Source organism: Sylvia atricapilla, unplaced genomic scaffold (genome assembly GCF_009819655.1).
Source record: "Sylvia atricapilla isolate bSylAtr1 unplaced genomic scaffold, bSylAtr1.pri scaffold_92_arrow_ctg1, whole genome shotgun sequence".
In the NCBI taxonomy this organism is placed as follows: Eukaryota; Metazoa; Chordata; class Aves; order Passeriformes; family Sylviidae; genus Sylvia; species Sylvia atricapilla.
The window spans coordinates 27,017-54,581 of NW_027077173.1; the positions used below are offsets into that span (position 1 = coordinate 27,017).

The 27,565-nt window shown below is 60.9% G+C and overlaps 4 protein-coding genes and 1 long non-coding RNA gene across 6 annotated transcripts; 1 reads left to right on the forward strand and 4 right to left on the reverse strand.

The window, feature by feature from the left end:
• Nucleotides 1-1,257: 1,257 nt before the first annotated feature.
• On the reverse strand, nucleotides 1,258-6,945 carry MRPL10 (mitochondrial ribosomal protein L10). 2 transcript variants are annotated; one of them, XM_066340470.1, is made up of 6 exons: nucleotides 6,884-6,945; nucleotides 6,078-6,247; nucleotides 4,791-4,823; nucleotides 4,556-4,687; nucleotides 2,882-3,026; nucleotides 1,258-1,857 (listed from the first exon to the last, which is right to left on the reverse strand). In XM_066340470.1, exons 1-6 carry the CDS (start codon nucleotides 6,921-6,923, stop codon nucleotides 1,628-1,630), a joined length of 750 nt encoding a protein of 249 aa, XP_066196567.1. In that variant the 5' UTR covers nucleotides 6,924-6,945; the 3' UTR covers nucleotides 1,258-1,627. The 2 variants fall into 2 exon arrangements, with proteins under 2 accessions (XP_066196567.1, XP_066196568.1); XM_066340471.1 differs by lacking the exon at nucleotides 4,791-4,823 and having other exon boundaries at nucleotides 4,556-4,720.
• LOC136375112 (uncharacterized) lies at nucleotides 4,962-5,541 on the reverse strand. Its single transcript, XR_010746039.1, has 3 exons — nucleotides 5,489-5,541; nucleotides 5,105-5,149; nucleotides 4,962-5,030 (listed from the first exon to the last, which is right to left on the reverse strand). It is a non-coding gene; the product is annotated as an uncharacterized lncRNA (long non-coding RNA).
• Nucleotides 6,946-6,989: 44 nt separating the features above from the next.
• On the forward strand, nucleotides 6,990-14,146 carry LRRC46 (leucine rich repeat containing 46). Its single transcript, XM_066340475.1, has 8 exons — nucleotides 6,990-7,108; nucleotides 8,968-9,046; nucleotides 9,411-9,471; nucleotides 10,757-10,865; nucleotides 11,819-11,865; nucleotides 11,990-12,099; nucleotides 12,558-12,627; nucleotides 13,522-14,146. The coding sequence occupies exons 2-8, from the start codon at nucleotides 9,016-9,018 to the stop codon at nucleotides 14,075-14,077; spliced, it is 984 nt and encodes a 327-aa protein (XP_066196572.1). The 5' UTR covers nucleotides 6,990-7,108; nucleotides 8,968-9,015; the 3' UTR covers nucleotides 14,078-14,146.
• A 211-nt stretch (nucleotides 14,147-14,357) lies between these two features.
• SCRN2 (secernin 2) lies at nucleotides 14,358-19,893 on the reverse strand. The gene is given in 8 exon segments (XM_066340474.1): nucleotides 14,358-14,432; nucleotides 14,434-14,523; nucleotides 15,453-15,630; nucleotides 16,415-16,580; nucleotides 17,278-17,493; nucleotides 17,571-17,770; nucleotides 18,494-18,675; nucleotides 19,684-19,893. Coding segments are annotated over 8 exon segments (1,272 nt in total). The 5' UTR covers nucleotides 19,855-19,893; the 3' UTR covers nucleotides 14,358-14,363.
• Nucleotides 19,894-25,563: 5,670 nt separating this feature from the next.
• SP6 (Sp6 transcription factor) lies at nucleotides 25,564-26,698 on the reverse strand. Its single transcript, XM_066340473.1, has one exon. The coding sequence runs from the start codon at nucleotides 26,693-26,695 to the stop codon at nucleotides 25,586-25,588; it is 1,110 nt and encodes a 369-aa protein (XP_066196570.1). The 5' UTR covers nucleotides 26,696-26,698; the 3' UTR covers nucleotides 25,564-25,585.
• Between the last annotated feature and the right edge of the window lie 867 nt (nucleotides 26,699-27,565).

Sequence of the window (27,565 nt, forward strand, 5' to 3'; positions counted from 1 at the left end):
ACCGGGGATTTACACCGCACCTCTCACACCGGAGCGGGGCTGTGCCGGTACCCCCGGCGGTGGGAGGTAAACCTCATCCCGGTGTCCCCGTGCTGGTGTCACCTCTCGGGACAGCGGGGACCGGAGGTGACGGGGCTGGATGTTTTCCCCCATCCCGTGGGCGGTGGTCGGTACTTACCTGAGCGGGCGGCGGGGGCCGGTCGCATCCTGCCCGGCGGCGGCGGCGGCGGCGGAAGGAAGCGGAACACGGGACACGGAGGGCGGTCCGGAGCCGCTCGGTTCTGCCCCCTGCTCCGTGGAGGACCGGAGCTGGCAGCACCGGGAGCCGCCAGCGCCGGGAGTCGCCGGGATCCCGAGAACCGGCGCGGAACCGCGGCAGCAGCGGGTCCCACCCGAGGGCAGCACCGGGAGGGTCCCGGGGTTGGTGATTCCACGGGGGTTTTGGAGATCAAGGACACGCGGGGGTTTTTTTGGATTATTGACACACGGGGGTCTCTAAAATCGCCAGCCCGTGGGGGTCTCAGGATGTCTGAGGGTCTCAGGGATATCATTCCATGGATTGAGGGATGGGAAACCACGGGGGGCTCAGGGTCATTGATCCACCGGAATCACCAGCCCACGGGGGTCTCGGGGTCATTGATCCACCAGGATCCTGGGAATCACCAACCACGGGGGTCTCAGGGGTCACTGACCCACCGGAATCACCAACCCACGGGGGTCTCAGGGTCATTGATCCACCGGAATCACCAACCCCGGGGGTCTCGGGGGTCATTGATCCACCGGGAATCATCAGCCCACGGGGGTCTCAGGGTCACTGACCCACTGGGAATGACCAACCACGGGGGTCTCAGGGTCACTGACCCACTGGGAATGACCAACCACGGGGGTCTCAGGGTCATTGACCCACCGGGAATGACCAACCACGGGGGTCTCGGGGTCATTGATCCACTGGGAATCATCAGCCCACGGGGGTCTCGGGGTCATTGATCCACCGGGAATCACCAGCCCACGGGGGTCTCGGGGTCATTGATCCACCGGGAATCACCAGCCCACGGGGGTCTCAGGATCATCATCCCACGGGGGTCACCATCCCATGGGAATCCCAGGAATTACCACCCCATGGAAGCCTCAGGAATCACTGACCCACAGGAGTGTCAGGGATCATCCCTCCAAGGCGATCCTGAGGAATTCCCACCCTCAGGGGCCAGGAAAACCCCCTCAAACCCACCCCTCAAAATCCCAAAGGAGGCTTCAGCATTTCCACACAGACACTTTAATGGACGCGACAGAGACCCCGCGGGTGGGATCAGGGTGACAACACCCCCCCATTCTGAAGGCACAGGGTTTGGAGCGCCCCAAAATCCTCTCAGAGGGTTCTCCACCTCCTCCTGCTGATCCCAGAGATCCATGATCACAGCTGGGATGTTCCCAAGGGAGCACAAGGGAATGACTGGAGTGAGGACAGCCACAAGACCCTCAGTGTAAACCTCCAGCCCCTTAACCCCTCTCTCTGGAGCTGATTCCACGGGAATTGTGTCCGTGAACTCCCAATCCTTTATCCTGGAGTGGGGGCACTCCCCGTGTCCCACAGCCAAGGAAGGAACTGGTTGGTTCCCAGTTTCCAGCCTCAGTGTCCCGGGGGAGTCTCCGGGGCTCCTCCCGTGCCCTGGAGCCGTCGGATGTGCTCATCCAGGAGCGCCGTGAGGTGGGCGGGACCCCTCTGGAGCAGGGAGGAGGTCTGCGAGGACAGCAGCGACAGCGCTGCCACCGTCTGGCCCTGGGACACCTCCAGGGACGGCAGCCGGGAGAAGTTCTCCACTCCCCGCCGGCTCAGGATGGTGTCGTCGATGCAGGCGCCTGGAAAACGGGAGATGGGGATGGAAGAGCAGAGCCCCGCGGGAAGGGACTGCTCGGTCCTGCGGCTGCCCGGGCCTCCTTTGTAGGGATGCAGCTCTCAGGGGGCCGTCATTCCCTGTCCTGGATCCTCATTACCAGTCCTGGATTGTCATTCCCAACCCTGGGCTCACATTCCCACCCCTGGATCCTCATTCCCAGCCCTGGATCCTCATTCTCAGCCCTGGATCCTCAATCCCTGTCCTGGATCCTCATTCCCAGCCCTGGGCTCACATTCCCACCCCTGGATCCTCATTCCTAGCCCTGGGCTCACATTTGCAGCCCTTGGTTGTTATTCCCAGCCCTGTACCCCCATTTCCATCCCAGATCCTCATTCCCAGCCCTGGACCACCATTCCCAGACCTGTACCCCCATTCCCATCCCAGACCCTCATTCCCAGCCCTGGGCTGTTATTCCCAGACCTGTACCCCCATTTGCATCCTGGATTCTCATTCCCAGCCCTGGGTCCTTAATCCCTGTCCTGGGTCCTCATTCCCAGCCTTGGGGCCCCACTCCCATCCCAGACCCTCATTCCCAGTCCTGGATGAGCATACTATCGTCATTTCCAGCCTTGGGCTCACGTTCCCAGCCCTTGGTTGTTATTCCCAGCCCTGTACCCCCACTCCCATCCCAGACCCTCATTCCCAGCCCCAGATGAGCCTACCATCCCCAGCCCTGGGCCCTCATTCCTAGCCCTGGGCTCCCATTCCCATCCTGGACCCTCATTCCCAGCCCCAGATGCGCCACCCAGCCCCAGCCCCCCATTCCCAGCCCTGGGCTCACATTCCCAGCCCTGGACCCCATTCCCACCCCAGACTCATTCCCAGCCCCGGATGAGCCTCCCATGCCCAGCCTTGGGCTTGTATTCCCAGCCTTGGGCTTGTATTCCCACCCCAGACCCTCATTCCCAACCCCGGCTGATCCCATCCCCTGCCCATCCCGTCCCCGGCCGTGGGGACAGCCCGTGGGGACAGCCCGTGTGTCTCACCCAGCAGGGTGACGTGTGGCACTCCCTTGAGCACCCGCAGCATCTCCCTGGCCGGCGCCTCGGGGCTCACCAGCAGCACGTTCCGGCACACAAACAGCGGCAGCAGCTCCCGGAACTTGGACTGCGCCAAAACCGGCCGCATCACCTGGGAGAGAGCCCGGGATGAGCCCTGGGACAGCCCTGGGATCGATGGGACAGCCCCGGGACAGCCCTGGGACAGCCCTCGGAACACTGGGACAGCCCTGGGATCAATGGGAGAGCCCTGGGAACACTGGGACAGCCCTGGGATCAATGGGAGAGCCCTGGGAACACTGGGACAGCCCTGGGATCACTGGGACAGCCCTGGGATCACTGGGACAGCCCTGGGATCGATGGGAGAGCACTGGGATCACTGGGAGAGCACTGGGATCAATGGGACAGCCCTGGGATCAATGGGAGAGCCCTGGGAACACTGGGACAGCCCTGGGATCACTGGGACAGCCCTGGGATCACTGGGACAGCCCTGGGATCGATGGGAGAGCACTGGGATCACTGGGAGAGCACTGGGATCAATGGGACAGCCCTGGGAACGATGGGAGAGCCCGGGATGAGCCCTGGGACAGCCCTGGGACAGCCCTGGGAACACTGGGACAGCCCTGGGAACACTGGGAGTCCCATCGATCCCGGGATGAGCCCTGGGACAGCCCTGGGACAGCCCTGGGATCACTGGGAGAGCCCTGGGACAGCCCTGGGAACGATGGGAGAGCCCGGGATGAGCCCTGGGACAGCCCTGGGACAGCCCTGGGAACACTGGGACAGCCCTGGGAACACTGGGAGTCCCACCGATCCCGGGATGAGCCCTGGGAACGATGGGAGAGCCCGGGAACGATGGGAGAGCCCGGGATGAGCCCTGGGACAGCCCTGGGACAGCCCTGGGATCACTGGGACAGCCCCGGGACAGCCCTGGGACAGCCCTGGGATCGATGGGAGAGCTCTGGGATCAATGGGACAGCCCTGGGATCGATGGGACAGCCCTGGGATCACTGGGACAGCCCTGGGATCAATGGGAGAGCCCTGGGATCGATGGGACAGCCCTGGGATCACTGGGACAGCCCTGGGATCAATGGGAGAGCCCTGGGATCGATGGGACAGCCCTGGGATCACTGGGACAGCCCTGGGATCAATGGGACAGCCCTGGGATCGATGGGACAGCCCTGGGATCACTGGGACAGCCCTGGGATCAATGGGAGAGCCCTGGGATCACTGGGACAGCCCTGGGATCAATGGGAGAGCCCTGGGATCACTGGGACAGTCCTGGGATCGATGGGACAGCCCTGGGATCAATGGGATATCAATCTGGATTCTTTCCCTTAAGGGGAGAGCCTTAAACTCTTCCCTCTATGGAAAACACTTCCCATGGAAGTTTCTGGATTCTTTACCTTAACAGGGTGAGTCCTAAACTTTTCCCTCTATGGAAAACACTTGCCATGGAATTTTCTTTACCTTAACAGGGTGACTACTAAACTTCTCCCTCTATGGAAAACACTTGCTGGGTGTGGGGGGAATGTTTTACTACAGAACACCTCATAAAATTTCCTAAGAATCAGACAACAAAAACTCCTAAAACTTAGTAATGATTGTGCAAAAAACCCTCTTCTCCTCCTGAATTATGTGGAGTGTTTGGTGGCCCCTCACCTCGTTGAGGACGAACTTGAGGTGGATGTTGTGCCTGCGCAGGTAGTGCCGGAGCGTGGCCACGTCCTCCTCGGCCATGGGGTTGTAGTGACACACGGCCACCATGCGACTGTCCCGGAGCGTCTGCTCCGCCTGGCGCCGCAGCACGCGCGCGTACCCGTCCTCCTGGGGACAGGGAATGTGGGCTTGGGGACTTGGGGACAGGGAATGTGGGCTTTGGGGACAGGAGGGACACCTGGTGCCGCAGCACCCGCGCGTACCCGTCCTCCTGGGGACAGGGAATGTGGAGTTTGGGGACAGGGTGGGACACCTGGAGACACAGCACCCGCGCGTACCCGTCCTCCTGGGGACAGGGAATGTGGAGTTTGGGGACAGGGTGGGACACCTGGAGACACAGCACCCGCGCGTACCCGTCCTCCTGGGGACAGGGAATGTGGAGTTTGGGGACAGGGTGGGACACCTGGAGACACAGCACCTGTGTGTACTCATCCTCCTGGGGACAGGGAATGTGGGCTTTGGGGACAGGAGGGACCCCTGGAGACACAGCACCCGCGCATACCCGTCCTCCTGGGGACACAGGGCGGGGTTTGGGGACTTGGGGACAGGGTGGGACACCTGGAGACACAGCACGCGCGCGTACCCGTCCTCCTGGGGACAGGGAATGTGGGGTTTGGGACTTGGGGACAGGGAATGTGGGGTTTGGGACTTGGGGACAGGGAATGTGGGCTTTGGGGACAGGGAATGTGGGGTTTGGGGACAGGAGGGACCCCTGGAGACACAGCACCCGCGCGTACCCGTCCTCCTGGGGACAGGGAATGTGGGCTTGGGGACTTGGGGACAGGGAATGTGGGCTTTGGGGACAGGAGGGACACCTGGAGACACAGCACCCGCACGTACCCGTCTTCCTGGGGACACAGGGCGGGGTTTGGGGACTTGGGGACAGGGAATGTGGGGTTTGGGGACAAGGTGGGACACTGGAGACACAGCATCCATGTGTACCCGTCCTCCTGGGGACACAAGGGGTGGGGTTTGGGGACAGGGAATTTGGGAATGTGGGGTTTGGGGACAGGGTGGGACACCTGGAGACACAGGACCCATGTGTACCCGTCCTCCTGGGGACACACGGGGTGGGCTTTGGGGACTTGGGGACAAGGTGGGACACCTGGAGACACAGCACCTGTGTGTACTCATCCTCCTGGGGACACAGGGTGGGGTTTGGGGACTTGGGGACAGGGAATGTGGGGATTGGGGACAGGGTGGGACCCCTGGAGGCACAGGACCCACATGCAGTTGTCTCCTGGGGACACACAGGGTGGAGTTTGGGGACAGGGAATTTGGGAATGTGGGCTTTGGAGACAGAGTGGGACACCTGGAGGCCCACGCAGTTGTCTCCTGGGGACACACAGGGTGGGGTTTGGGGACAGGGAATTTGGGGACGGGCTCCAACCAATCTCTGAGCCCCCCCGGTGCCCGACCCCGCAGGAAACGCCCGGTGCCGGTGCCCGGGGAGCCCGAGGCTGACCTGCGGCTCCTGGGGGCTGCGGCGGGGCAGGCAGCGCGGGGGCACGGCCGGCCGCGGGGACACGTACTCGGTCAGCGCCAGCAGCTTCTGCCGCTGGAAGTGCATGGCTTTCCAGTGCCGGGTCACCGCCTTGGAGCCGCGCCGGAGCAGCTGCAGGGCGGGCAGCCAGGCTGCGGGGACAGCGCTCAGAACCGGCACCGGCAGCTGCTCAGGGCTGCGGGAGTCCGGGCCCGGCCCCAGTCCCGGCCTCTGCCCGCTCCCGTTCCCTGTCTTGTTGGTATTCCAGCCCCTTGTCCCAGTCCCGTCCCATTCCCATTCCCATTCCACCCTTCTGTTCCTATCCCGTTCCTACTCCTCTTCTCATTCCCGTTCCCATTCCACCCCCTTGTCTATATCCCGTTCCTACTCCTGTTCTCATTCCCATTCCTAATCCTGGCCCCTGTCCCGTTCCCATTCCTGTCCCGTTCCCATTCCACCCCCTTGTCTCTGTCCCGTTCCAAGTCCCATTCCCGTTCCCATTCCTGTCCCAGCCCCGTTCCCATTCCACCCCCTTGTCCCTAACCCGTTCCCAGCCCTGTTCCCGTTCCCCATCTCGGCCCCGTTCCCAATCCCGGCCGCTGTCCCGTTCCCATTCCTGTCCCAACCCCGTTCCCATTCTAGGCCCTTGTCCCACTCCTATTCCCATTCCCATTCCCGTTCCCATTCCCGTTCGCAGTCCAGTCCCCTGTCCCAGCCCCGTTCCCACTCCCACTCCTGTTCCCAGTCCCGTTCCTGTCCCATTCCCGTTCCCCGTCCCGGTCTCTCACCCCGCCGCCATCGCGTCCCGCCGCCTCCCAGCGCCGCCATCTTGGCCGCGACACCGCAAAGGCCTATGGGAAGGTGGAGGACTCGCCACTTCCGGTGCGCCCGTCTCCATAGCAACGGCGCGGCGCGGCCTGAGCGCGGCCTGGGCCCCTCCGAGCCCGGACCGGGGGTCGTGGAGCCCCCCAAAGTGAGGGAATCTGGGCCCCAAACCCGGGGAACCGGTCCCGGTGAGCCCCGCTGGCCTTGCCGGGGCTCTCTCAGCCTCAAACCCATGATAGGTGGTCCCGCTGAGCTGCTGTGGGTCCATCTCAGGGGGTCTCTAAGAGCCCCCCATCCTGTGGGGCCTGGTCTTGGTGATCCCCCAGCCCCGGGGTCTGGTCCTGGTGACCCCCCCAGCCCCATCCCGGGGGTCTCTGTGGTCCCCATCCCCGGGGGTCTCTGAGGTCCCCATCCCGGGGGTCTCTGTGGTCCCCATCCCGGGGGTCTCTGTGGTCCCCACCCTGGGGGTCTCTAAGGTCCCCACCCCGGGGGTCTCTGAGGTCCCCACCCCGGGGGTCTCTGAGGTCCCCATCCCGGGGGTCTCTGAGGTCCTCACCCCGGGGGTCTCTGAGGTCCCCACCCCGGGGGTCTCTGTGGTCCCCACCCCGGGGGTCTCTGAGGTCCCCATCCCGGTGGTCTCTGAGGTCCCCATCCCGGGGGTCTCTGTGGTCCCAATCCCGGGGGTCTCTGTGGTCCCCATCCCGGGGGTCTCTAAGGTCCCCACCCCGGGGGTCTCTGTGGTCCCCATCCCGGGGGTCTCTAAGGTCCCCATCCCGGGGGTCTCTGAGGTTCCCATCCCAGGGGTCTCTAAGGTCCCCACCCCGGGGGTCTCTAAGGTCCCCATCCCGGGGGTCTCTAAGGTCCCCATCCCGGGGGTCTCTGAGGTCCCCATCCCGGGGGTCTCTAAGGTCCCCATCCCGGGGGTCTCTGTGGTCCCCATCCCGGGGGTCTCTGTGGTCCCCACCCCGGGGGTCTCTGAGGTCCCCATCCCGGGGGTCTCTAAGGTCCCCACCCTGGGGGTCTCTGTGGTCCCCACCCCGGGGGTCTCTGTGGTCCCCACCCCGGTGGTCTCTGAGGTCCCCACCCCGGGGGTCTCTGTGGTCCCCACCCCGGGGGTCTCTGTGGTCCCCATCCCGGGGGTCTCTAAGGTCCCCACCCCGGGGGTCTCTGAGGTCCCCATCCCGGGGGTCTCTGAGGTCCCCACCCCGGGGGTCTCTGTGGTCCCCATCCCAGGGGTCTCTGAGGTCCCCATCCCGGGGGTCTCTAAGGTCCCCACCCCGGGGGTCTCTGTGGTCCCCACCCCGGGGGTCTCTAAGGTCCCCATGCCGGGGGTCTCTGAGGTCCCCATGCCGGGGGTCTCTGTGGTCCCCACCCCGGGGGTCTCTGTGGTCCCCACCCCGAGGGTCTCTGAGGTCCTTATCCCGGGGGTCTCTAAGGTCCCCATCCCGGGGGTCTCTGAGGTCCCCACCCCGGGGGTCTCTGTGGTCCCTATCCTGGTGGTCTCTAAGGTCCCCACCCCGGGGGTCTCTGTGGTCCCCATCCCAGGGGTCTCTGAGGTCCCCACCCCGGGGGTCTCTGTGGTCCCCATCCCGGGGGTCTCTGTGGCCCCATCCCAGGGGTCTCTGTGGTCCCCATCCCAGGGGTCTCTGAGGTCCCCACCCCGGGGGTCTCTGAGGTCCCCACCCCGGGGGTCTCTGAGGTCCCCATCCCGGGGGTCTCTGTGGCCCCATCCCAGGGGTCTCTGTGGCCCCATCCCGGGGGTCTCTAAGGTCCCCATCCCGGGGGTCTCTGAGGTCCCCACCCCGGGGGTCTCTAAGGTCCCCACCCCGGGGGTCTCTGTGGCCCTATCCCGGGGGTCTCTAAGGTCCCCACCCCGGGGCTCCTGGTCCCTCTGGTCCCCACAGTTCCAGTGTCCAAACCCCCTGGAATCAGAGCCCCTGTGACCCGCCGTGGGCTCCCAGCACTGACCCCCACCCCAGCAATCCTCCTCTCGTTGACACCCCAAATCCACAAGTTTTTCACTCTTTTTTCCCTCTTCTCCTTCCAGCATCCCCCCGAAAACCCCGCTGGAGGAGGTGACAAGGCCACCCCTGCCATGGCTGGGAGAGGGGACACCGTTTGTGGGGGTGAGTGTGACATTTGGGGGGCTGGACCCTCACTGTTAGAAACCCACTGGTGTAAATACACCTGTGAAAAACGAGTTCCACTCTTTCTTTTTTAAAAAAGTTATAAGTTTAATAAAAAAATTAAGAAAATATTGTTTTAAATATGAAAAGTATGAAGAAGTCTATGAATATGCAACAAGCTGATGCGTATAAAAAGTGTTTCCAAGTTAATAAATGTGCTTTTAGCTAAATTCCAACCCCCCAGCCATAACCCTGGGTTTTATTTCTGTCTCCTAATTATCTCTTTATTAAACTTTTTAAAATTTTGTGGGGGGAAAAAAAAGCTCAAACCCTCATTTTTCACCCTCCTTTTGCATTCCCACAGCCCCCGAGGAGGTGTCCCCAGGAGTGACCCTCAGTGACAGCCTCATTGTCACCAGGATGAGGTGAGGGCCCCACAGAGCCTGATATAATATAATATAATATAATATAATATAATATAATATAATATAATATAATATAATACAATATAATATAATATAACATAACATAATATAATGTAATGTAATATAATGTAATGTAATATAATATAATGTAATGTAATATAATATAATACAACACAATATAATACAATATAATGGATTGTAATGTAATATAATATAATTTATTTTATACTATATATTATTATTACTATATTATAATTCAATATATAATGATTATATTATGCTATGTTATATTATATTATATTATACTACATTACATTATACTATACTATATTATATTACATTCTATTTGATAATATTATATAATATTATACTATAGAATATATTATTATAATATTATAGTGTAATATGTAAGGATTATACTATTATATTATACTATACCATATATAATATAATACAATATAATATAATGTTATATTATATTATATTATACTATATTATATTATATTATACATCACATCTAATATATTATAATGTTATATTACACTATACTATATAATAATTATTGCTATATTATAATTTAATACACAATGATTATATTGCATTATATTATACTATACTGTACTACACTATACTATACTATACTACACTATACAATATAATATAATATAATATAACATAATATAATTTAATAAAATATAATATAATACAATATAATATAATATAGCTGTTTTTTGCATATATATTCACATTGTACACACAGTGTTTCAGTTAACAGCTTTGATGTGTGAGTGGTTTTATTCAGACTTTTGTGAGGGTTTTTTATTTCTGCTGTTAACAAAGCTAAAAAATAATGGCAAGGTGAGTAATATATAACTGTTTAATATCATTGATGTAGAATTGATATCATTGCTATTTTCGTTTGTTTATTTGTAATATATATTTAATAAGATAAAACTGCTTAATATTTTCAGTATATAATTAATAGAGAATATAGTCTATAAATAGGCCAAAAAATGATACAATAATTTAAAAAAAATGAAAATTAAACACCACCAGTGTGCTCTTGGCTGAATGCTGAGCACCCAGCTGTTTAACCCTTGCCTTGATCTCTCTCTCCTATTGTCCATTGACTAAAACTTTTAAATTTTACCCCCCAAAAAACCAAAAAAAAACCCCAAAAACCCTAAAAGATCCCCCAAAACCCAGCTTTTTGACCCTGGGCTGGCAGGGGAGGGGGCTCAGGGCACCCCAGGGACCCCCCAGCTCTGGGTTTGTGCCCCTTTAGGTGCAGGGGGCCGCTGCCCACCCCGAGCATCCGCCTGGACAGGGAGAACATCTCCTGCATCGGGGAGCTCCGCAGGCTGGAGGGCATCCACAGCCTCTACCTGCAGCAGGTACAGGGCTGGGAGGGCTCTTCTGCTCCTGGGGGGGCACAGACACCCCAATTCTGATCCTGGGGGGGCACAGAGACCCCAATTCTGCTCCTGGGGGGGCAGAGACACCCCAATTCTGATCCTGGGGGGGCAGAGATACCCCAATTCTGCTCCTGGGGGGGCAGAGATACCCTAATTCTGATCCTGGGGGGGGCAGAGACACCCCAATTCTGCTCCTGGGGGGGCAGAGATACCCCAATTCTGATCCTGGGGGGGCAGAGATACCCAATTCTGCTCCTGGGGGGGCAGAGATACCCTAATTCTGATCCTGGGGGGGCAGAGATACCCTAATTCTGATCCTGAGGGGTGCAAACACCCTAATTCTGATCCTGGGGGGCACAGACACCCCAATTCTGATCCTGGGGGGGGCAGATACCCCAATTCTGCTCCTGGGGGGGCAGAGATATCCCAATTCTGCTCCTGGGGGGCACAGAGATACCCCAATTCTGATCCTGAGGGGTGCAAACACCCTAATTATGATCCTGGGGGGGCACAGACACCCCAATTCTGCTCCTGGGGGGCACAGAGACCCCAATTCTGCTCCTGGGGGGGCACAGACACCCCAATTCTGTTCCTGGGGGGTCACAGACATCCCCAGTTCTGCTCCTGTTTTCCCTCCCCAGTATCCAGAAGGGAACAGTTCCCCTCCAGCCAGAAGAGTTTTCTCTCAGTGACCCCCCCCAGACCCAGCCCTGGAGATCTCCCATCCAATTCCAACCCCCCTGGAATTCCAGTGTCCTGAATTTTGGGATCTCTCCATGTCCCCCCCACCCCATTCCCTCTCCAGAATCTCCTGTGTTGCCCCCCAGGATTGGTTGTTCCCAAAAATGTGATTATTTTCCCCCCTCATGCAGCATATAAAACCACCTCAGAATGTTGGGTTTTTGTGGTTTTTTTCCTATTTTATTTCCTAGAACAAAATTCAGAAGATTGAGAATTTGGAGTCTTTTCCCAACCTGAGGTACAGCAGCTCCCACTCCCAAGGATTTCCTTGGCTCCCCTCGGCTGGGGAAAGGGGAAATGTCCCCAAGAAATGTCCCCAAGGGGGCTGTGCCATCCCCCCTGACCCTCCCTGTGCTCTCCAGGTTCCTCTGCCTGGCCAGGAATCGCATCCAGAGGGTGGAAAACCTCCAATCCCTGCCCCAGCTGAGCGCCCTGGACCTGTCCCGAAACCTGATCCAGGTGCTGGACACAGGTGAGCAGCAGGAGGGGATCCAGGGTTTGGGAAATTCAGATTGTGAGGAGCAGGAAAGAATCCAGGATTTGGTAAAGAGGAGGAAGGGATCCAGGATTTGTGGGATTCAGATTGTGAGGAGCAGGAAGGGATCCAGGATTTGTGGGATTCATGTTGTGAGGAGCAGGAAAGAATCCAGGATTTGGTGAGGAGCAGGAAGGGATCCAGGGTTTGTGGGATTCAGATTGTGAGGAGCAGGAAAGAATCCAGGATTTGTGGGATTCACATTGTGAGGAGCAGGAAAGGATCCAGGATTTGTGGGATTCACATCCCTGCCTCAGTTTCCCTGGCTGTGGGGGTGAAGTGCTGCTTTGGGGAGTTTGCCTGAGGAGCGAGGGATGAGCTGGGGGAGTTTTGGGGATTTTGGAGCAGGGATTTTTGGCTGGAGCCTCTCTGTGCTTCCCTCTGTCCCTTTGCAGAGGAGCTGCCCCGCAGCCTCCGGATCCTGGACCTGACAGGGAACGAGTGCACCTGGCAGGAGGGATACAGGTGAGGCAGGAGAGGGAAAACAATCCCAAAAAAAAACTGGGAGAAGCCTCGGGCTGATCGAATTGTGGCTTTTCAGTAGCTCCAGGAGAGCTGGGAAAGGGATTTTGGACGAGGGATGGAGTGACAGGACAAGGGGGAATGGATCCACATTGCCAGAGGAGATATTGGGAAGGAATTCCTGCCTGGAAGGGTGGGGAGGGGGTGGGATGGAATTCCCAGAGGAGCTGTGGCTGCCCCTGGATCCCTGGAAGTGTCCCAGGACAGTTGGGAGCACGCTGGGACAGTGGAATGTGTCCCTGGATGGAGCTGGATGGGATTTGAAGTCCCTTCCCACCCAAACCATTCCATGAAATATCAAACACAGCCTGGCCCACCAAACCCCAGGAATGGCAATCCCTGCTCTCCAAACCCCAGGGAATTCAATCCCTGCTCTCCAGTCCTCAGGAATGTCAATCCCTGCTCCCCAATCCTTAGGGATTCAAATCCCTGCTCTCCAAACCCCAGGGAATTCAATCCCTCCTCTCCAACCCTCAAGGATTTGAATCCCTCCTCTCCAATCCTCAGGGAGGTCAATCCCTCCTCTCCAACCCTGAGGGATTTGAATCCCTGCTCTCCAAACCCCAAGGAATTCAATCCCTACTCTCCAAACCCCAGGGATTTGAATCCCTCCTCTCCAATCCTCAGGAATGCCAATCCCTGCTCTCCAAACCCCAAGGAATTCAATCCCTGCTCTCCAATCCCTGGGGATTTGAATCCCTGCTCTCCAATCCCCGGGGATTGGAATCCCTGCTCTCCATCCTTCCCAGGCTCTGGTGGGCTGAGGCAGCACAGGACACCCACTCCCCAACCCCACGGCTGCAGAAAAATCTCTTTCCCTTCCTCTTTTCCCGGCAGGGATCAGGTGTTGGGAGCCCTGCCGCAGCTCCTGCAGCTGGATTCCCAACCCATCCGTGCCAACGCGGCTCGGAAAGAGGCGGGACGAGCCTCCAGCAGCAGCGAGGAGGAGGAGGAAGAGGAGGAAGACGCGGGTCTGCTGCTCCCCGTGCTGAGCAGCTCCTTCACCGTGGACCAAGGTGCCTCCTGGGGACGGGGACACTCCGGGCACGCTCAGGGAATTCCTGGAATTCCTATCCTCCTCTCCGTTGTCTCCTCCCCGGCAGATTTTTTCGCCGACGTGCACAGGGAGCTGGCGGGGCGGGCTCAGAGGAGGAGGAGGAGGAGGAAGAGTTTGGAGGAGCATCAAGCTCGGCTGTTGGAGCTGCTGGAGCGCCGCGCTGTGCTGCAGCGCCCCGGGCAGGACACAGCCCGTCGGTGCCAGCCCTGTCCCCAAGGGACACGGCTGTCACCTCTGCCACCGTCCTGCGGCTCCCAGCGAGCTCCCGGAGCCATCCAGCCTCCAGGCAAAGGTCTGGAAAAAGAGACTCGTGCCAAAGGAGCGGGGAATGGGTAATTATCCCAAATATCCCCGCAGCAGCAGCAGCAGCAGCAGCTAGGAATAAAGTCTTTATTCCTACCCAAATCCCACCGCCCTCCAGCCATCCTGAGGGGTTGGGAATGGGGAAAAGCACACCCAGGACTCCCAATCCCATCCCACATCCTCATCCTTCCCTTGGCACCTCCTCCCAGGCCGTGGCCACCTCTGGGTGCTTTCCCCAGGGGTAAACTGGGAGCTGGGGAAGGTTTTGTGACTCCCTCTCCCCGAAAAAACCCCTCAGCCCACTCACCTGTGTGGGGTTTTAGGTGTAAAACTTCATCTCGGCCTCCACGCAGTCGAAGAAGAGGTCGGCCAGCTCCTCAGGGCAGGGGGGTGACAGTCCCCTCCAGCAGCTCCCTCATCCCCTGCAGGCCCTGCTGCTCCAGCTCCTGCAGCGTCTGCAGCAGCTGCTGGCCCCGCTCCTGGGGGGATTGGGGTGGGGAGAGAGAGTTCAGGGGGTCTGGAAACATCCCAGGGTGGGATCAGACAGCTCAGAGGGTCTGGTCCTGTTGTAGGGTGGGATCAGAGAGCTCAGGGGGGCTGGAAACATCCCAGGGTGGGATCAGAGAGCTCAGGGGGTCTGGAAACATCCCAGGGTGGGATCAGAGAGCTCAGGGGGGCTGGAAACATCCCAGGGTGGGATCAGAGAGCTCAGAGGGTCTGGTCCTGTTGTAGGGTGGGATCAGAGAGCTCAGGGGGTCTGGAAGCATCCCAGGGTGGGATCAGAGAGCTCAGGGAGTTTGATCCCATTGCAGGGTAGGGAAGCATCTGTGGGGTCTGCGGGGTCTGCAGGGTCTGTTTGGTCTTTGGGGTCTGCAAGGTCTGGGGGGGTCCTGTGGGGTCTCTGGGGCCTGCAGGGTCTTTGGGGGCCTGTTGGGGTCTGTGGGGTCTCTGGTGTCTCTGGGGTCTGTGGTGTCTCTGGGGTCTCCGGGGTCTGTGGTGTCTCTGGGGTCTGCAGGGTCTCGGGGTCTCTGGTGTCTCTGGTGTCTCTGGGATCTGCAGGGTCTCTGGGATGTGTGAGGTATCTGGCATCTTTGGGGTCTGTGGGGTCTCTGAGGTCTGTGGGGTCTGTGGGGTCTCTGGGGTCTGGGATCTGTGGTGTCTCTGGGGTCTCTGGTGTCTGGTGTCTGTGGGGTCTGGGGTCTGTGGTGTCTGGTGTCTGCAGGGTCTCTGGGGTCTGTAAGGTCTCTGGTGTCTCTGGGGTCTGCAGGGTCTCTGGTGTCTGTGGGGTCTGGGGTCTGTGGTATCTCTGGTGTCTCTGGGATCTGTGGTGTCTCTGGTGTCTGTGGTGTCTCTGGTGTCTGGTGTCTCTGGGGTCTGTGGTGTCTCCGGGGTCTGGGCTCTGCGGTACCGGGTCGCGCTCCATGAGCTCCAGCGCCGCCTGGTGCCGGCGGTACAGCTCGTGCCGCCGATCCACGGAGCTCTGGAATCTGGGGATCTGCCTGGCCGGATCCTGCGGGAAACTCGGCGACCTCACCTGCGGCGCCGGCTTGATGCCGGCCACGAACACGAAGGGCTTGAAGACAGACCTGGGCAGGAGAAGCTGCGATGAGGGAGGAGAACTGTGTGTAGGCGAATCCGCGGACGGCTGGGACAAGGAATTCTGCCAACCTGTGTATTCTAAAACGTGTGATTTATTGCAAGGTTTGTGGATACAAAGGCCTTGCCTTCAGCCACCAGCCTGGGCTGGAGGGAAACACCAAAGAGAGAGGGAGAGAGAACAGCAGGGGGAGAGCTGAGAGAGAAGGGAGAGAGAGAGCAAAGGGCAGAGGGAAGAGAGCAGGAGAGAGCAAGAGGAAGAGGAAGAGGAAGGGTGAGAGCGAGCCAAGAGCAGCGGGAAGGAGAGGAGGAAGAGGTAAGAGAGCGAGGTCTTTGCTACAATCCATTATATCTCCTTTTGTGATGAATATTCTAATTTTCAGTGACCAACCAACACAAGACACAAAATCTTACAGAATCTACACACAGCCTGTAAGAACTACTCTATCACCACACTGTGTTATATTTTAAACTCTAAAAACTACTCTTTAAACTTCTGTTTTGCTACATTGACCTTTGGATCCTTTAGCCAGCAGAAAGGGATTTACTTAATCAGAAGGGATTCTCCTTCAGCCAGACCATTGTTTTCAGGTTATACAGGAACTAAGACTCAGTATCCTACAACTCAAAGTCAGCTTTCATTTCTATTTCCGTTATTATAGGTTTCATATTTTCAGAATCTTTTGCTAAGCAATCCTATTGATAAGGTTTCCCTGATCCATCTTCCCCAACACCCGTGGGAACAGCCAACACCCGTGGCCACGCCGGGCTCACCTGGAGGGGTCGGGGGTGGCGGTGAAGAAGTGGACGCAGGGCAGGGCGGGGTCCCGGGGCAGCACGGACACCATGCTGCCGGCCGTGCGGAACCCCTCCGCGTCCACACAGATCCCGCTGGCCTTGTCCCGCAGGATGGACATCAGCGTCTCGGCCGTGATGTGACCTGCAGGGACACGGCAGGGCCACCTCAGCGCTGCCAGCTCGGGCACTGGGGTGAGGGGTGGGTGGTCATCGCTGTCCCTGTCCCCTAGTGTTGTCACAAGAGCTCCTTGCCAGCGTGGAAGCAGCCCCTGGGGAGCCACGGGCAGGTATCCCCATCCTTGTCACTGTCCTGTCCCCATCCCTGTCCCCATCCTCATTCCTGCCCCTATTCCTGTCCCTGTCTTGTCCCCATCCAGTCTCCATCTCTGTCCCTGCCCTGTTCCCATCCCTGTCCCTGTCCTTGTCCTCTCACCAACCCTGTCCTGTCCTCATCCCCATTCCTGTCCCCATAACCCTGTCCCTGTCCTGTTTCCATCCCCATCCTTTTCCCCATCTCCATCCCCTCCTGATCCCCCCATCCCTGTCCCATCCCTGTCCCATCCCTGTCCCCATCCCCATCTCCATCCCTGTCCCATCCCTGTCCCATCCCTATCCCATCCCTGTCCCCATCCCTGTCCCATCCCTGTCCCCATCCCTGTCCCCATCCCCATCTCCATCCCTGTCCCCATCCCCATCTCCATCCCTGTCCCTGCCCCATCCCTGTCCCATCCCCGTCCCCATCCCTGTCCCATCCCTGTCCCCATCCCTGTCCCCATGCCTGTCCCCATCTCCATCCCTATCCCATCCCTATCCCATCCCTGTCCCCTCCCCGTCCCCACCTGCGTGCCGTCTCAGCAGCTCCCTGCCGGCCAGGAGCCTGCCCTTGGCGGCCTCCATGCGCGGGGGCTGCCGCTCCAGGGAGAAGGCTCTGGTGAAGCTGAACTCGCCGTCCCCGCTCCACCAGCCCTGGCTCCGCGCCCGCCGCCGCAGCCCCGGGTGCTCGGCCGTGATGTCGCTGCCGATGCTCAGCTGGTTGGAGATGTTACGGCTGCCCTCTGTGCCAGCCGGCCAGGGGTCACTCGGGGGGCTCCGGGGGACACCCCGAGCTTCCCAGTGCTCCCAGCGGACTCACCGCGGATCTGCTGGGCGGCCCAGTAACGCCCGGCCGTCTCCAGGACCCAGGCCTCGGCGCGGTCGGCCAGCAGGAAGGTGTTGTGGTACACGAAGGGCACCGGGTCCTCCTTGCAGCTGCCGCCTTGGCCGTGGAGCTCCAGCAGGGCTGTGATCACCTCCAGGGCTTCCCGGGCTGAGCTGCCCCGCTCCAAAGCCAGCCTGGGCTGGCAGTGCCCGTCAGACAGAGCCAGGGGCTGGCACGGCGGGGACACGGGGCTGTCCTCACTGTCCTCAGCATCCTCACCGTGCTCAGCATGCTCACCACCCTCACTGTCCTCGATATATTCACCATCCTCACTGTCCTCAGCATCCTCACCATCCTCACCATCCTTGCTGTCCTCAGCATCCTCACCGTGCTCAGCATGCTCAGCACCCTCACTGTCCTCAATATCCTCACCACCCTCACTGTCCTCAGTATCTTCACCATCCTCATTGTCCCCAGCATCCTCAGCATCTTCAAAATCCTTGTTGTCTTCATTGCTGTCCCCACCATCCCCACCATCCTCACTGTCCTCGTCATCCTCACCATCCTCACCATCCTCACCATCCTCACTGTCCTCAGCATCCTCAACATCCTCAGCATCCTCATTGTGCTCAACATGCTCAGCATCCTCACCATCCTCACTGTCCTCAACATCCTCACTGACCTCACCATCTTCAGCATCTTCACAATCCTCAGCATCTTCAGCATCCTCAGCATCCTCACCATCCTCTCCTCACCATCCTCACCATCCTCACTGTCCTCGTCATCCTCACCATCCTCAGCAACCTCAGCATCTTCACCATCCTCACCACTCTCACCATCCTCACCATCCTCAATCTCTTCACTATTTCCAACACCCTCCCCACGCTCCCCACGCTCCCCACGTTCCCCCCGCTCACCTGACCAGGTCCATGCCCAGCAGGGCCTCGCCCTCGCCCACGGGCTCTCGGCTCCACACGCCCTCGTTGCCCACGCAGACGCCGCAGTCGTTGGCGCCCATCTCTGCCCCCCAGAGCCAGGCGGGGCGGCTCAGCACCACGGCGTGGGTGTGCTCCACCTGCTCGACCTGCACGTATGTGCACTGCGGGGACACGGGGTGACACTGGCATGGTCACTGCTCTGTGCCCTGCGGCCGGCCTGGCACATAGGGGTGACACCTGGGACATGGGGGTGACATCTGGGACATGGGGGTGACACTGCTCTGTGCCCTGCGGCCGGCCTGGCACATAGGGGTGACACCTGTCACACAGCAGTGACACCTGCATGGTCACTGCTCTGTGCCCTGCGGCCGGCCTGGCACATTGGGGGTGACACCTGGGACATGGGGGTGACATCTGGGACATGGGGGTGACATCTGGGACATGGGGGTGACACTGCTCTGTGCCCTGCGGCCGGCCTGGCACATTGGGGGTGACACCTGGGACATGGGGGTGACATCTGGGACATGGGGGTGACATCTGGGACATGGGGGTGACACTGCTCTGTGCCCTGCGGCCGGCCTGGCACATGGGGGTGACACCTGGGACATGGGGGTGACATCTGGGACATAGGGGTGATGCCTGGGACACGGGGGTGACACTGCTCTGTGTCCTGCAGCCAGCCTGGCACATCAGGGTGACACTTGGGACATGGCAGTGACACCTGCATGGTCACTGCTCTGTGCCCTGCGGCCCCCCTGGCACATGGGGTGACACCTGGGACATGGAGGTGACACCTGGGACATGGGCGTGACACCTGGCACACAGCGGTGACACCAGCATGATCACTGCTCTGTGCCCTGCCGCCACCCAGGCACACTGGGGTGACATTTTGCACACAGGGGTGACACCTGCACACTCACTGCTCTGTCCCTGCAGCCACCATGCCACAGAGAGGTGACAAGTGGCACTCCCACTGCTCTGTCCCTGCAGCCACCCTGGCCCAGAGAGTTACTCTGGGGGGACACAGAGGTGACACATGGCACACTCACTGCTCTGTCCCTGCAGCCACCATGGCCCAGGGACTTGCACAGAGCGGGGGACACACACGTGGGTGACCCGACCCCTGACGCACTGACCCCCAACAGCCATCTGTCCCAGCACGGCCTCACCTGGACTTTGTCCCCAGGCCGGTGGGTGGCAGCGGGGACATAGACGATCTCCTGCACCTCGTCCCGGGGACGGTCGGCGTTCTTGCCGAAGATGACGGCGGCGGACGCCGTGTGCGGCGGCATCGCCACGAAGCAGTCGCAGGACGAGGGCACCGGAGCCTCCCCCGCCATCCTAACCTGGGGCAGGGCGGGCACCGAGGGCGCTGTCACCGCCCTGTCCCCGCCCCGGATGTGTCCCCGTGCTGGATGTGTCCCCAGAGTCCCTTTGGGGGGACATGGGGGGGATCGAGAGGGGCGGCTGGGGGATGAGGAGGTGCCTGTGGGCATCAGGGACCCCACGGCGGGGTGGGCTGGAGGCAGCGAGGGGAATGTCAGCCTCTTGTCCCCTTGTCCCCGTCCTGGATGTGTCCCCAGAGTCCCTTTGGGGCTGCGCATGGAGGAGCTGCCATGGCCCCATGTGGTCCCTAAAACTTGGGGGGACATCAACGACCCCCTGTCGGGGTGAGTTGGGGGGAACCCCCCGCCCCGGGACCCCGCAGCTCCGGTAACCGGGACCGCCCCCCACGACCCTCCCCGCACCGACCGCGGACGGGACCCCCTCCCTTAGAGCGCCGGTAACCGGGAGCCCGCGGGGTCCGGCCGTGCCCACGGACCTGCTGCTGCTTCTGCACCGCCGCCGCTGCCCGAGACCGCCCCGGTCCGCCCAGTCCAGCCCCGGTCCGCCCAGTCCAGCCCCGGTCCGGCCCCGGTCCGGCCAGTCCAGCCCCGGTCCCGCCCTGTCCAGCCCTGTCCAGCCCCGGTCCAGCCCCGGTCCGGCCCCGGTCCCGCCCTGTCCGGCCCCGGTCCCGCCCTGTCCAGCCCCGGTCCGGCCCCGGTCCAGCCCCGGTCCGTGTTACGGCGGCGCCCGGTGGCCGGAGGCCGCACGGCGGCAGCGGCGGGGACCGGCCCCGGTCCCGACACCCAACAGAGGCCGGGGACGGGAGTCTCAATGTTCCTCCCGTGGGGAAGAAGAGATGGGGGACGCGGCTGTGTGTTTGGGGAGGGTCCCGTGGGTCAGAGCCCCGAGTGGGCAGCACCCCCGTGGGCACCCCTGGACCCCAGTGGGCACCTCCGTGGGCAGCCCCTCACCGCCCTGAGCATCACCCCGGTGGGGATCGCCGCGCCCCCGTGGGCGTCTCCGCACCCCCGTGGGCATCACCGGCGTGGGCATCATCCCCGTGGGCATCCCCCCACCCCCGTGGGCACCCCGTGGCCCTTGTGGGTATCACCCCCGTGGGCATCATCCCCGTGGGCATCCCCCCACTCCCGTGGGCATCACCCCCGTGGACAGCCCCTCGCCCCCGTGGGTACCCCCGCACCCCCCTGGTCATCACCGGCGTGGGCATCACCCTCGTGGGCATCCCCCCACTCCCGTGGGCACCCCCGCACCCCCGTGGGCATCACCCCCGTGGGCAGCACCCCACTCCCGTGGGCACCGCGTGGCCCTTGTGGGCATCACCCCCGTGGGCAGCACCCCCCGTAGCCACCCCCGTGGGCACCCCTCGACCTCCGTGGGCAGCCCCTCCCTGCCGTGAGCATCACCGGCGTGGGCATCACCCCCGTGGGCATCCCCCCACTCCCGTGGGCATCACCCCCGTGGATAGCCCCCTCGCCCCCGTGGGTACCCCCGCACCCCCCTGGTCATCACCGGCGTGGGCATCACCCTCGTGGGCATCCTCCCACCCCCGTGGGCACCACCCCCGTGGGCATCCCCCCACTCCCATGGGCATCACCCCCGTGGGCACCCCCGCACCCCCGCGGACACCCCCGTGGGCACCCCCGGCGTGGGCAGTGCCCCGCCCGGTCCCCGGCATGCGGCCGGACCTGCCGAGGCCGCCCTGCCCTCGGGGGGACTCTGGGGACACTGCCCGGCCCGGGGGGTGCGGGATGTGACCCTCGTGGGGAGCTCGGCTGGTCCCAAACCGTGTCACCCGTGTCACCGCCGGTGTCACCGTGCTGGGAAGCCTTGGAGGGCCGAGAGCAGGGTGGGGGGCACAGGGCGGGACCTCTGAGCCCCTTGCCGGGGGTGGTTTGGGGTCGGGATTCTGGAACCCCGAGACCCTTGAAATAAATGATTTGGGGTCAGGAACCCCTCAGACCCTTGGAATGAATGATTTGGGGTCAGGGTACCGGATCCCTGAGTCCCCTGAAATAAATTATTTGGGGTCAGAATGCCAGACCCTCAGGTCCCTGGGCGGGACAGATTTGGGATCAGGATCCCTGACCCCTGAGACCCTTAATGGGGCTGATTTGGGATTCCAGACCCCTGAGACCCTTAATGGGGCTGATTTGGGATCCCTGACCCCTGAGACCCTTAGTGGGGCTGATTTGGGGTCGGGATTCCAGACCCCTGGGTCCCTTGACCGGGCTGATTTGGGGTCGAAGCACCAAACCCCCCAAATCCTTTAACAACAACAAAAAAATTCGGGGTCAGGACACCAGACCCCCCTCCCTCTCATCCTTCAACGCAGGGATGGAGCCGGAGAAACCCGGAGCGTGGAAAAAACACGCGGCGTTTATTCCAGTACAAAAACAACCCCCACCAAAACCCCGCAGAACCCCCGCAAAAAAACCTCTTCACAGCACAAACTTCTCCCCTCTCACCGCTCCGGGAGGGAGACTGGGGATCACCCCAAAACTCCCGGCCGGGCCGGTCCCTCCCTGCCCCGAGGTGGGTGGGTGTTTGGGTGGGTGGGGGACGCGGCGGTTCGGGCCGCGGGATCCCCAAACGCCGCAGCAGGCTGGACTGGTTTGCCGGCCGCCCGTCCTTCCCCGCCCGGTTTTACAGCCTTCATTGCCCCATCGCGGCGAGGCAGAGAGCCTCGGGGGCTGCGGGGGCTGAGCGCACCTGGGGGGGCTGAGCACACCTGGGCTGAGCACAGCTGGAGGGGCTGAGCACACCTAGGGGGGCTGAGCGCACCTGGGCTGGGGGGCTGAGCACATCTGGAGGGGTTGAGCGCACCTAGAGGGGCTGAGCACAGCTGGAGGGGCTGAACCCACCTAGGGGGGCTGAGCACACCTGGGCTGGGGGGGGCTGAGCACATCTGGAGGGGCTGAGCACATCTGGGCGGGGGAGGGGGGGCTGAGCACATCTGGAGGGGTTGAGCACAGCTGGAGGGGCTGAACCCATCTAGCGGGGCTGAACACACCTGGGCTGGGGGCCTGAGCACACCTAGGGGGCCTGAGCACACCTGGGGGGCTGAGCACAGCTGGAGGGGCTGAGCACATCTGGGGGGCTGAGCACATCTGGGGGGCTGAGCACATCTGGGGGGGCTGAGCACACCCGGGACCCCCACCCCCGGCAGCCCCCCAGCTCTGACACCGCTCGCTGAGGCTGAGCCCAACCTGACCCCCCCTTCCCCGGCTCTTCCCATCCGTGGGGTGCCCCTTGGTGCAGCCCCCCCAAAATCTGCGGGGGGGTCCCCAAAAGTTTGGACCACCCCCTCAAGGTGCTGCTGGGCCGCTAAAACGGCTTTGGGGGGACATTGGGGAGGGTCCTGAGCCCCCCCCGGGAGGTGAAATCCCATTTGGGGTTGGGGCAGGACACCCGAGGGGGAATTTTGTGCTGGAAAAGGCAAATTTGGGACTCGGGGACGTTCCTTCGAGAGCTGCGGAGAGCCCAGGTCACCCGAGCCCTGCGCGGGGGGACAAGAGGTGGCCGTGCTGCGCTTGGGGACAAATCCTGGCAGAGCCCTCCCAGCGAGACTTCACCTCGTGCTGGGGGGGTCCCAGCCCCACGGGCCTGTCCCAGGGCTGGGGACACGGGGACAGGGCTGGGGACACGGGGACAGGGCTGGGGACACGGGGACAGGACCCTTATTTTTGGGGAGGGGTCCTACCCCTCCTCATCCTCCCAGCCCAGGGCCACAGCTTCGGCCCGGGGGACAATCCACTCTTTTGCCCGAGTGGCAAAGCCTGGCTTCACCTTAATAAAATAAAAATAGTTAATAATTAATTAATAATTAATAATTAATTAATAATTAATAATAATTAATAATAATAATAAAACACTCAAAACCGAAGGCCTCGGGGCGCCCTTTGGGCACGGACCCCACTCGACTTCACCTCTCCCCCCTTTTCCCTCCCCCCACCCTGACCTCGGGGTGCTCCAGGACCCCCCAAAATGGGGAAGGGGGAGGGGTCAGCCAGGGGGTCACCCCCTCCCCGAAATCTCCCCCCCTCCCCACATTCCCAACTGGTTTGAACTGGTGTTGACTGGGAGGTGGGACCCCCCCCGGGATACCCCGAGCAGCCAACAAACCCCACCCCCCAAAAAAATATAACCCCCCTCCCCAAGTCCCGCGTTCTCCTTCTGTGTCCCCGAGGGGTTCTGCCAAAATCGGGGGGTGACACCCCCCACAAAAAGATCTAAAAACCAAAAAAATCCAAACCAAAAAATATAAAACCCCCACCGAGATTCACGGACCCCCCCTCTCAGAAAGGGGGGTGCGGGCCACAAAACGGGGTGACCTGGTGGGGACAGGGGTGAGGACAATCATGGGGTGGGGGGTCCCCGGGAGGTGCAGGGACAGTTTTGGGGGTCCCCAAGGGGAGGGGGACAGACGGGCAGCATGCACAGGGGGTAAAAAGGACCGGACAGAATTCCCTGGAATTCCCGAGGAGGGAATTTTAAGACCAGACAGAATTCCTTGGAATTCCCGGGGAGGGGACAGGCGGCATGCACAGGAGGGGACACACACTGGAGTGTCCCTGAGGGCACACAGAGGGGTGGCTGCTGTCCCCTGAAGGGACAAAAGGACAGCCTGAAGGGGGTCTCGGGGGGCGGCCGGGCCAGGCCCGGGAGGAATGCGGCTGTCCCGGCTCTCCCGGAGCTTCTTCCCCCGCCCCGGGGGGAAAAACCGCGGCGGTGGGTGTGGGAAAACTGCAGCTTGGGAGGTTTTTTAGGCAACCGCCCCACCGCTGCCCCACAGCTCTCCCCCCTCAGAGCGACCCCACGGCTCACATTCAAGCAGGAATTATTCTCTTTTTTTTTTTTAGCTTTTTCCCTTTTTTTTTTTTTCTCCCAAATTATTTTTTTTTTTTAGCCACGATTAAAGCCAAAAAAAAAAAAAAAAATGGGTTTCACATCCTCAAGACCCGCAATTAAAGCGGGGATTTAAGGGGTGAGGGGGAGCCCAGCACCCTCAGATGGGGCAGGGGGATGTCGCCTGTCCCTTGACACCCCTCCCAACCCCGGCGTGTCACCCGTGGGCGACAAAACCTCGGGGTGCCACAGTTTGGGGGGACGGTGGGGAGGGGACCGGGGAGCTGCGGCCTCGCCGAGAGGAGGCTCCCGGTTTTCTCCTCTCTCTTTCTCTTTTTTCTCCTTCTCTTTCCTCCCCTTTGGGGCCGGACGTGTCCGGGCAGCTCCTTCAACTCCTTCGGCTCCTCTTGATGTTCCTCCCAAACAGCCCAGCCGCCTGCCAGCAGCCTCCCCAACAACAACAACAACCCAAAAAAAAAAATCAAATAAAATTTGGGAAGCCGGGGGAGGATGAGGGTGGGGGAGAGAGAGAGAGAGAGAGAGAGAGAGAAAGAAAAAACAAAAAAAAACAAAACAAAACAAAAAAAACCAAAACGGGGCGGGAGAGCGGGAGCGGGACAAGTGAAACCGCCTCGGGGCAGCTCCGGCTGCGGCGTTTTCCCCCCTCGACAAACGCCACCAAGGTTTTGTTGTCCCCTTAAGCTCGCCACCTTCTCCCGGCACAAGGTGCCAGCCCTGCGCCCCTAAAAAAAAAAACCCAAAAAAAAAAAAAAATCATTCGGAGACCGGCCCCGAAAAAAAAAAATAAAAATAAAATAAAAAAAAAATAAAACCTGTCTCACCCCAACCTCCGACCCTCAGCCCACCTCCAGCCGGGGCTCAGTTTGTGGGGGCTGCCGCTCCCCCCTCCGGCTCCCTCTTGCCTCCTTTGGCGTCCCCACCCCCGGCTCCTTTCCCCTCGGCCTCCGCTGCCTCTTTGGCCCCTTCGTGCGTCTTCATGTGCTTGCCCAGGTGATCGCTGCGCATAAAGACGCGGCCGCAGACGGGGCAGGAGAATTTCTTGGCTCCCGTGTGCGTTTGCAGGTGCCTCTGGAGCTCGTCGGAGCGGGTGAAACGTTTCCCGCAGAAAAGCCAGTTGCACACGAAGGGTCGGTCTCCGCTGTGCCAACGCAGGTGAGCTTTGAGGTGCGAGGTTTTGGCGTAGGCTTTGCCGCAGCCGGGGATGTGGCAGTTGTGCAGGTGTTTGCGTTTCGCCCCTTCGGGGCACGGACCCCCTCTCTCGGCCTCTTGGCAGTTGGGACAGCGACAAGCGGCTTGTCCCCCGCCTCTAGGCACGGCTCGGCGGGTTCCTTTGGCTCTCCCCGAGCTCTCCATCACCTCCGGCGCTCGGGGTTCCGCCGCTCCCTCCAAGGATTTCACCCCTTCGGCGGCCAGGAGATGCTGCGGAGCGGGCGGAGGCGGCAGCAGATGGGCGGGGGGCGCACAGAGCTGATGTTCTGCCCCTCCGTAAGCACCCAAAGGTGCCGGCAGCCCGGGGTGAGCCGGCACCTGCAGCCCCCCGCCCTGCCCGGGGGGCAGCTCCATCCAGCTGGCTCCGGCGTGAAGATCCCACCAATTGACCCCTCCGCTTTCTTCACCCGGAGCTCCGGAGTGCGGAGGACGAAACCAAGGCTCGTAAGGATGAGCCATGTCCGGAGCGGCCGGTAGGAGTTTGGCGTAAGCTCCGGGAGCTGCCGGACCCTCGGAGGGCAGCTCTAACCTCGGGGCTCCATGAGGCTCGTAGGTACCGGGAGCGGCGAAAGCGGCGTCCTCGGGTCCCGGTAAAGGCAGCTCGGGTGGTGGAAGAGGAGAGGAAAAATCGGGAGCACCCGGAGCGGCGGGAGCGTGCGGTTGGAAAGGTTGGAGAGGCTGCAGGTCCAGGTGGGTCGGGGAAGAACGGGGAGCGTCCGAGGGTTGGGATCCCAGGGAGCCGCAGACCGCCGTCAGCATCGCGGGGCGCAGACCTGCGGGGGCCGGGGGAAAAGCGCCCTGAGAGGGGCGGAGAGGAGCGGACAGGAGCGGAGGGGGCGCAGCTCTGCGCTCTGTCCCCTCCTTCTCCTCCCCGCACCCGCCGTTTGGGGGGTTGAGCCGCTGGGTGACAGCGCTGTGACACCAGGAGGGTGGCAGCGGTTTGAGGGGGGGACGCTGTACACGCTCGGGGGTCGGTGCTTAATCCCCAAAATTTAAAACGCTCCGATGTCTGCTCTGTCACCTCCCCCCCGACTGGGTCCCCTCAACACGGCTGGAGTCCCCGAAGGGACGGAGGTGACATCCGCCAGCCCGGACCCCAGCCACGGGAGGGGACACGGCACCCACGAGGGGACACGGCACTCACGGGAGGGGACACGGCACCCACGAGGGGACACGGCACTTATGGGAGGGGACACGGCACACTTGGGGGGACACTGCACCCACGGTAGGGGACACGGCACTTATGGGAGGGGACACGACACCCACGAGGGGACACGGCACTCATGGGAGGGGACACGGCACCCACGAGGGGACACGGCACCCACGAGGGGACACGGCACCCATGAGGGGGACACGACACCCACGGTAGGGGACACGACACCCACGAGGGGGACACGGCACCCAGGAGGGGACACGGCGCCCACGATGGGGACACGGCACCCACGAGGGGACACGACACTTATGGGAGGGGACACGGCACCCATGAGGGGGCACGGCACCCACGAGGGGACACGGCGCCCACGAGGGGACACGGCACCCACAATGGGGACACGGCACCCACGGAAGGGGACATTACACCCAAGAGGGGACGCAGCACCCACGGGAGGGGACACGGCACCCACGAGGGGA